This window comes from Micropterus dolomieu, linkage group LG20 (genome assembly GCF_021292245.1).
Source record: "Micropterus dolomieu isolate WLL.071019.BEF.003 ecotype Adirondacks linkage group LG20, ASM2129224v1, whole genome shotgun sequence".
NCBI classification, from domain to species: Eukaryota; Metazoa; Chordata; class Actinopteri; order Centrarchiformes; family Centrarchidae; genus Micropterus; species Micropterus dolomieu.
In genome coordinates this window covers 25,571,449-25,580,791 of record NC_060169.1, presented here as the reverse complement: position 1 = coordinate 25,580,791, position 9,343 = coordinate 25,571,449, and the positions used below count along the sequence as shown (strand labels likewise).

Here is a 9,343-nt window from a genome sequence, read left to right as displayed (position 1 = left end):
AGCTGTGCCAGGGTAATTGACATTGCCGCCTCAAAATTTTGTGCTGGACAAATTTAGCACAGGCCTCAGTTCATAGCACGGACTCATTATAGCTTCAGGTTTAGTGCCGACTCAGAAATACCATCTTGTCCTGACACTAAACTGACAGACACAGAGACACCCTGTTTGCTTTTAGAAGTCACCTCTCTGTTATTGACTGGGACAGGAGAACTTGTACTGGTTCTGCATCCTGACAGTACTGCTGATGAGACATCTTGAGAGGTTGTAACAGACAAACATGGAAAAGCTTGGAGATTTCTTTGTTCTTTATTCAGACAACTGTTGTTTACTTTGTGGTTAATTCGATTTCCCAAGATAAAAAGTTTTAATGCTGTATCGTATCAAAGCAGTCTCCAAACAGCCAGGAATATAATTGTGATGCAGAACTGAGTCTTTAGAGGTTAGGGTATTGAACCTCAATGCATTTTCAGGACCATCCAAAATGTGTTTGTGGCATTGAGGACAGAAAACTGAAGTTTCAAAAGTTGATACTGAATGTTTATTCCTATTATTAATAGTGTTCATGAGTTCTTTGATCAGATATTTTCTGATTTTTTTTTTTTTAAACTTTGCCTCAATAAAATTCAGGCAACATGCATCAATATGTCTTGGATTACTATTAGTCCTTTTTCAATTTTACTTTGCTAAATAGCAGTCAAAAGTAAGTATATGGAGTGTAAACATACTGGAATAAGCCTGTAAAATGACCAAAATGAATTAGGTTTTGAATTGTAGAATGTAAACTCCCACCAGGTTGCCAAAAGCCACAGATTTACACATTAAAAGTTCAAAGGACATGACCTCGGTGTCCTCAATGGTACGGCCCTGAGTGTGCTTCCAGGTATTTGAACTTGTGAAAGATGTGTTTCAGCCTTTATGTGTCAAATTAAGCATGCATCTTTTATCTAATAGAGATGTTTTTTTCTGGGCTTTGGGATGCGAAGATGTCTTTACGCCTATTTCCAAGTCCACGTTTACAAAACTAAATAAATAAGTCTGTGTTCCTGTTGCTTTGTACACACCAAGAACAAAACTTTGTACAAAAAAAAAAAAGTACAGTTGTTGTTTCTCCTGAAATTTCACTCTCAGAAATGAGTGTCGATTCACGCTCACGAGGACGATGAGAAGAAGACCTCAAACTGGAAGACGACAAAGAAGTACCAAATATCAACTGGCAAAATAGGGGATAAACATGGTAGAGTGTAAGGTAATTTAGGTCTCAGATTTAAGAAGAATGTGTAAACCAGAAAGTCAGGATATAATAAATGTGAAATGCACACACATTTTTGTCTTTGCTCCACAACCCCCCCCCACAAATGGTGATTTGACACAGAAAGCTACATTGAAATGCTTTATTTTTGGTGAATACAAAAAATAGTTTTATTGAGGCCAGATAAATATCTTTTATATTGTATGTTATCACTTATCTTTACTGTGGTAACTTCATAATTTTAATTCTGTTAGGGAACGAAAAACATACAGAACACATCAGTGACTTCACATCTTAATGGTGACAGGTATATCGAAATGCTCTTATATTTATCTTTCATAGAGGCTTAAAAGCACAGGAGAAAAAAAAGCCCATCCATAAAATTTCAGTTACTTCATAACATACAATAAAGCAGTTAACAGACACAAATATCCAGTCTGTCGTAGTTTAGAAGCACTGTGGTACATGCCCATGGAATGCAGTACAAAAAAACAGCAACACATTTTTTTGACTGGCGGACAGTTCCTCTGTCATTCCCAAAAGGCCTTACATGTGCCAGAGAGTTTAAAAGAGAAAGAGGGGATGCAGTTGGTTCAGCACTTAAGAGGAACAGTATGTTAACAAGTGGGACAAAAAAATGTTAGAAAACCCCACAGACATGAACCTACATTCCAAAAAACTTGCATGTCCAGCACCTTCTATTGACCGATGAGGTGAAGCTGTCACTCAAAAGCAGACCAGATATTGTATGGGCTACGGACTAAGGCACTAATAATAACAACACTACAGACTTGACTGATGAGCAGTGCCAGAAAACACCTCTGAATTCAGACCAAACTGTTTAAAAAAAGAAAATATAAAATATGATGGCCCGTCTTTAGCTATATGCTATACTGTCTGTATGTGGAGGTCAGAATCACTCTGTGCATCCTTAAAAGTTGAACTCTGTATAAAGGATAAAGAGATGCACCCGATTAGCACAAAGCCATGCATTTTCACAGCAGGACTAATCTTACAACATACTGTAATTTAATATTGAAACACAGCCCATATAGTAAGACAAGGAACCAAATGCACTACAATCAAATCTGGTAAACAAAAGGTTCCTCTATTGCAGCAAGTCACATAATTCAGTAGTCATCAAGTCGCACGGAGCACCCTTAAATCCAGAGACTGATGAACAAAAAAGGAGATTAACTGCAGTGATTGGCGTTGCAGTCACTTCACTTTCAACTCACTTATTCTAACATCAATACTTACAAGTTTTATCTGTAACAATTCGCATATTGCCAAGTTATTTGTCAGATTTTGAATTTTGCTGCTCTCGGAATTAAGGGAATTGGAGGTGAATTGACTCAAATCAAATCCCTTGCAGCGATTGAGTATTGCTGGAAAAATGACTAATCACTCTCAAACAGTGGGAAGTCATCACGGGAAGGGTCAAAGTAAATCTACAGGGAGCAGTAACCATCAGACAAAGCACAGAAGTGGCACTGCATGGCGTTCAAATGAGGTCTGAGGTATTTATAGGTATTCTTAATTTGCATGACATTTTAGCCAATCAACCTGCCTGGTTACTCTAACCACATATTCTGTACAATATCATCTCCTGTATTACTTCTTTAAGTTTGCATGGTGTAAGGGAAACCAATACTGCCCCCCAAAGCACCATCTATGTTATTGCATCATGATCAAATTCTGGAGTATAAATTCTGAATACTCCGGAGTAATAAATATTCCTTCTGTGGTAATATGTCATCCGGTGTAGAAAAGCATTCACATTGTAACATAATATTAAACATTCTAACTGAGTCTTAGTGGCTGCACATGATTGCGGCTATATTCAAGGGCTTAGACAAACATGTAGAATTTGTTGCATCTTATTTTTTTTGCATGTAGAGTCCAATATCAGCATTAAAACAAAATGACCAGAAAGAAAGCAAAGACGCTTATATCACTGTCAAATTTAAATGGTAGATTCCCCCAAAAAAGCCTGTCCATTATTGAAATTTACAGTATGGTCCAGGAAACACCAATATGCAAAATCCTACCTTGCTTCATATTAGGATTAATGACCACCGAGTTGAAGTCAAGACACGCCACGTAATTAAGTAGCACAGATATAAAAAGGTGCCATATTGGAGCATAAAGGCCAACATTCATACAATATCAGAGTACCGAGCTGAAATCTTTTTGCTCTCTCAGTGACGCTGCGGTTAAATGGCTCTCTCACATGAACAGCAATACAATCAATTCTTCATCGTTAAAAGTGTATGACCTAGAGCTGCAATTTGTAAAAGAAACAAATAAACTGGAGCTTATGGGCAAACATGAGAGCACATGAGCTGTCCTGTTTGTCCCAAGCATGTCACATTCTGGTTGAGATTACATTGGTCAAAGTAGTTATGCTATACATGAGGACAAAAAGCAGTTCTTCAGTCGAATCCCCATAATCCTTGTGTTGCTTTCAGAAAGAAGTCAGTTCCACACAGTAGTATTTCAAACTTGCTAGTAGTTGACTTTAAGATCTTCTCCCATGTGATGTGGACTCACTCAACGGGGTTCACTGCGGACGTGGGCATTCCTGGTTTGTTAAATCAGTCGTAACATATCTGAAGTCGCTGTAGGGCACATACCTATTTAAGTGTGCCATTAACGTGCTCTTAAAACTGCTCGAAACGTATGCAGCAGTGATGGTGGAGTTTGAATAACTAGTTGTTGTCCTCCCGTAGCTCACTGGGCAGGAACTTGTACTGCTGCTGCCTGATCTGAGCCAGTTTCTTCCTGGCTTCTTCCAACTCTCTCTCCTTTCTCAGCATCTCCTCCTGGGCTGCGATGATCTAGACAGACAAAAAAAAAAAAACATTCTAACTATTAGACCAATCTGAATGTTTTATGGCTTAAGACATATGCTGAGATAGCAGATTAAGAGGGCAATTAACCCTTGCAATTCACCTTTGGGCCAAAGTATGCATATGTAGCAAATATTAACATATTAACAATCTGTTTGCCATCTCTTAATGCTTTCTGTCCGTTTCTTTGTGTACATTTACCAGGAATGTTTTTGTGTGTGCGTGCAAGTCTACTATACTTCAACACCACATATACTAGAGGTATAAATAAAGCATTTGCAGAAATAATATATTTTATGAGCATGAACATTGAGAATCTGAAGTGACAAGAGGTATGAATTAATCTAAAAGCTGAGGTTGTTTCAAAAGTCGGTCTACATTTCTTAGAGGTATAAAATTAATAACGCCCAATGTTGTGCACAGCAGAGTGTGACATCATGGCAAAATATTTCAAGAATGTGATAATAATAGGTAACTTCTTTAACAGACAGACAGACCGTATTTCTTAGTGTTAAAGGTTTGGATGTTTACATGTCAACAAAAAAAACCAACACAAAACAAGTTATCACATTCCTCACTCCTGGTATTACAAAACAAATGGTCCTCAGGGCTGGAATGTACAAGCTGCTGTAGATGGTAAAGATGCTGTTTTAATAGGATTGGAACTGACTTTCACTTAGGGCTGGACGATATGGGCAAAAATGTTATCACGATAAAAAGTTTCATATCTTTCGATATCGATAATTATCACGATAAGTATCAAATCGTTAATTCTTTTGAGTTTAAGGGCTGATGAGGCTTTTGCTCCTGAGTGAAAGTTGAAGAAACCTGATTGTTATTGTGGTTTTAAACTCTTTTTTATAGTCATCACTTGAGGCCAAACAGTGGATCACTTCACAAATCTGAGGTAGAACATTCAAAACAATTCTAATAAAATCTTTGTCAACAAAATATGCGTGAGTAAGATTAAGTGAAAGCTTTTATCAGTCCTTTTTCCTCAACAAAATAAAAATCTTAATAAAAAAGTTCTAATATGTGTATTATTCAAGTGAATAAAATCAAACATTTATTGAATATTTACTGAACATTTGTTATATTGTTATTGAAAAAAATATATTGCGATAATTATTGTTATTGTTTTTTTGTCCAGCCCTACTTTCACTTTCCCGATATTACACCTGACAATACACCAGCACTAAGTGAAAAAAGTCTGAAAGACTCCCTATCTAGGTAACAGAAGCTTGTGATTATATATAATGCTGTTCAACAGTCTTACCTGTGCTATCCCACCCACAAACTTTGTCTTGACCACCACGTTGTGGTCATCCGCTTTGTCAAACGCTGCCTTCTGAGCTGCCCGCACCAAGTTGTCTGATGCCTTCTTTACTGCATTCCCAGCAATCTGTAAGAGCAGATCCGTTGAGAACAGCGGAGCACACATTATTATTTTTATGTTAAATGTGAAGCCATGAAAACTCTGTAGTAACATGAACACTGCTCCGCTGCATGTTGGAAACTAATAAGTTGAACTAAACTGCTGTATCTTGTTTGGAGTTGTGTCCGCACTGTACCTGTAGTCTCCTCATGGCCTCAGAGTCCTGGTCAGCCTTCACCTTACAGGCCACCAGCAGCTGGGCGGTGGACGCCGCCACCTGTTTGGCTGAAGAGATTAGCTTCTCCTCGCTTGCGTGGCCTTGCACGGAGGCGTTGGCTGCCTCACACAGGTTGCTGGTTGCTGCTGCCACCATACGTGCCTGGAAGAGAAAAGCAAAGACAGACATTTTTGTTGGCAAAATTGGGCCTCAGATTGTTCACTGTGAAAAATGGCCCTTCACCCCACACTTACAGCAGAGATGAGCCCCTGGGACCACTGTCCATCGTCCACAGCATTGGCTGGGATGAGGCCCACTTTGCCCTGAGCCACCAGCTCCCTCTGGGCAGCCGAGGCTGACTTGACCAAAGCGCTGGTGGCTGCAGCGATGGACTTGGCTGCCTCCAAGATCTGCTCCTCGAAGTTCAGCGTCTCGTCCGCCTGCTGAGGGGTAAGGAGACCAATCAGTCAGAAAGGATGACATCCGTTGGGAGGCTAAAGTTTGTTTCATTCAGTACCACAGTGATTTAAAGTAAAATGCCACATTAAATCATCCTAAATGTGACGCTGGTCACTCAATCTACAGAGTTTGTCTACAAGTCACAAAACAAGTCTCACTGTAAACATTTTTCTGGTACACACATTTTTAAAATGGGACGTTTTAAACAGCTGTTAAGGAGCTAGATGCAAAAGATGATCTGTCAGTATTTCACATCCAGCTATACTGAAGTTTGTTTAAACACACACACACACACACACACACACACAAACCACAAGTCTGTAGACAGAGCGGGACACTGTAGGAATATGTTTGATATATAGTTGGGACTGAATAACAACCTAATATATCAAACATATCAGACAGAGCCCTGCAGAGAAGGCCTCCGGTGGTGGGGGCAGGCAGGGACGGAAGGGAGGGGTTAACTGGGAGCCAGAGGACATATACTGGGACAAGCATTAGCTAGAACTACTGCAGATGGATGGATGATCAGACACAAAGGAGGAGGAGAAGTTGGGGGAAACATGGCAGCTGTGTTGTATGGAAGAAGGGGATATGGCTGAAGATAATATAATGTGGAGGAGGTGAGGTTTCAACTCAGCAATGAGGAAAATATCAGCTTCAGAGGTAAAACTCAAAAACTAAAACTTTTATGGGCATGGATATCCAAGAAACTGGTGAAAAAGTGTCGGTGATGTGATATGGGAAGCTCAAATTAATAAACTCTGGTTAAGTTGTGATTTTAAATCAGAGAAAAATTGATGGGAATATGTAAACAGACTGGAGACAGCACAACACACAGAGCACCCTTTCTGTGAATGTCCAAAAACAAACCGTGTCATCTTGTTACTGTGAACACCCAACAATAACACTGAAACTTATATTTACACACACACACACACACACACACACACACACACCCCCCCCCAACAAACAGGACAGAGAGGCACAGAACATCGATACAGGTAAACAAGGAAGTATGCTTTAAGGCATTGCTACAAAAGGAAAATGGTCCAATACACAGTGCTGTAGATACTGTACAGTCCAAACACATTGGATCAGAACAATCCACCAAAAGGTGTGAAAGCGCTTCCAATCTGAATTACATCCTACTACTACTACATATTTTGACTCCACTACATTTCAGAGGGAAATATTGTACTTTCTACTAGTACTCTCTCTATTAGTACTTCTAGTTTTTATAATTTTAGTGTATTTTGCTAATAATACATCTGTACTTTTTAGGAAAAAAATATTTTTTGAATGCGTGCCTTTTCCTTGTAATATAGTATTTCTACATTGTGGTATTTTTACTTTTACTCAAAAATCTGATTATTTCTTCCACCACTGCCTACCATCTATACATTTATATTAACCATTGTAATGAAAACTTGTGTTATAACTTCCTGTGTTAACTACTTCATCATGAAAATGTTTTCTTTAGTTAGAAAAGCCTTTAACACAGTTATGGCCTTGTAGCTTTAAAAGCTTTACGCTGAAAAACCATCTTCTTTGTGCAAATCTTTTAGGAACAACACTGTAGTGAAATCGCCTCTCCATACACTAACAAAGTCCCATTGAGTTATGAGTCGTGCAGTCACCCACCTTGGGCTTGGCTCGGGGTTTGAGCTGCTCCAGCTTCTTAGCTGCTGCTTCGATGGATGCTGCTGCTCCGAGCAGCTCCGTTTCTGCAATCACTGTTGGATCCTCTGGGTCCACCCACTCTGAACCTGAAGTGCGCAATTAACGCAATTAAGATTTAAATAAGAAAAAAGGATTTAAAAAAATACTTCACAAAGCGGTGCGTCAAAACTTCATGCCATACAACAACACTGATCACACAGAAGAAGATCACCGCATCCCATGCATAGCTGATGGAGTGAAGATGGAGTGATTTATTTAAAATGAAATGGCGCGTAAAACGAAGCACGATGGGTGGAGCTGACTATGTACTTGAGAAGCCTGTGAGAAGCTGGACTTCAAAATGAGATTAAATGAATCGATGATAGCGCAGAGGAGAGAAGGTGTCGAACAGCTCATAACTGGTGAAATAAGTCACAGTACAGAAAACAATGCTAACTTACCTCCGTCTGTAGCAAGAGAAGGAGGACAGGAATATTACCAAAACTTTGTTTAAAGGAATGCTTCTGTTTCTCTCTTATTTGGGAAATGTATTCTGTTATAGATGTAGTAGCTACTGGGGATTATAAACAATGACAGATTTTGTTGGATGGTTCATTAGTAAATTAATAAAAGTTATCACTTACTGATGTAGATTTTTGTTCATCACATATAACACTGTAAATGGAGTCAGTGTGTTGATATAGTCAGTGTGTGTACCTTTCATGGCCTCCGCCGTCTGGATGAGCTCTGTCACAGCTCCTGCCACTCGTTTGGAGCAAGCTGCCAGCTGCTGCTTTTGCTCTCCAGTGGGTTTCTGCAGGACCTACACACACACACACACACACACACACACATTAAACAAAAACTATTCTGCTTAAAAAGACTAAGTGCAGAGCAAAAATCACAAATTCCAAAAAAGACACACTTTAACTAAATTATATTGCATTTTTATAAACCGCTAGATCTATGAGACCAAAACTTGTGTCCAAACTTACAAACTCTGTGTGGCCAAGCATCATTCAAGACCACAGAACTACTGAAGGATAACTTGTTGTACCAAATTTTTTCTCTAAATTTGAAGAACTGCAGGGAGAAATTTAAGCTGAGAATGAGAAGCGAATAGTCAAAATCAGTCGTATGTATTTTAGCTTAAGTCTCTATGAGAGAATCATTCCTACATCTAAAATTGCTAAGAGGATATAAACATTAATTGTCTTAATTGTGAATGCTAACAAAGAATGACAAAAATGACAGACAGAAGGAAAGAAATCTCCCGGATGGAATAAAAACCTCTCTCTCTGAAGATACTTACTGACACAATGTTCAACCTACCAATAGTACTTGTTCCAGTAGATCGATGTATCCAGTTGTACACTCTGATCCAAACATCAGTGCTCTGTTCTTCACCTCCTCACTGACCTCTGGATGATAGGCCGCTTGCTGAAAGACAGCATAACATAATAATTAAGTATATTTATTTATTTATTTTTATCCTCCCCCCCCCCCCCCCCCCCCCCCCCCCCCCCCCC

The 9,343-nt window shown here is 39.2% G+C and overlaps 1 protein-coding gene across 4 annotated transcripts in view; it reads right to left on the bottom strand.

Annotated features, from left to right (window-relative positions):
- Positions 1-1,377: 1,377 nt before the first annotated feature.
- tln2a (talin 2a) overlaps positions 1,378-9,343 on the bottom strand; it is a 93,590-nt gene continuing 85,624 nt past the window's right edge. For 2 of the 4 annotated variants that reach the window (XM_046032591.1, XM_046032592.1), the window contains 8 exons: positions 9,147-9,254; positions 8,532-8,637; positions 8,276-8,281; positions 7,797-7,921; positions 5,948-6,136; positions 5,673-5,855; positions 5,378-5,503; positions 1,378-4,089 (listed from right to left, as the gene is read on the bottom strand). In XM_046032591.1, the coding sequence (XP_045888547.1) occupies positions 3,961-4,089; positions 5,378-5,503; positions 5,673-5,855; positions 5,948-6,136; positions 7,797-7,921; positions 8,276-8,281; positions 8,532-8,637; positions 9,147-9,254 (972 nt within the window). In that variant the 3' untranslated portion in view covers positions 1,378-3,960. The remainder of the gene's footprint in view (positions 4,090-5,377; positions 5,504-5,672; positions 5,856-5,947; positions 6,137-7,796; positions 7,922-8,275; positions 8,282-8,531; positions 8,638-9,146; positions 9,255-9,343) is intronic. The other 2 variants (XM_046032593.1, XM_046032594.1) reach the window with 2 other exon arrangements.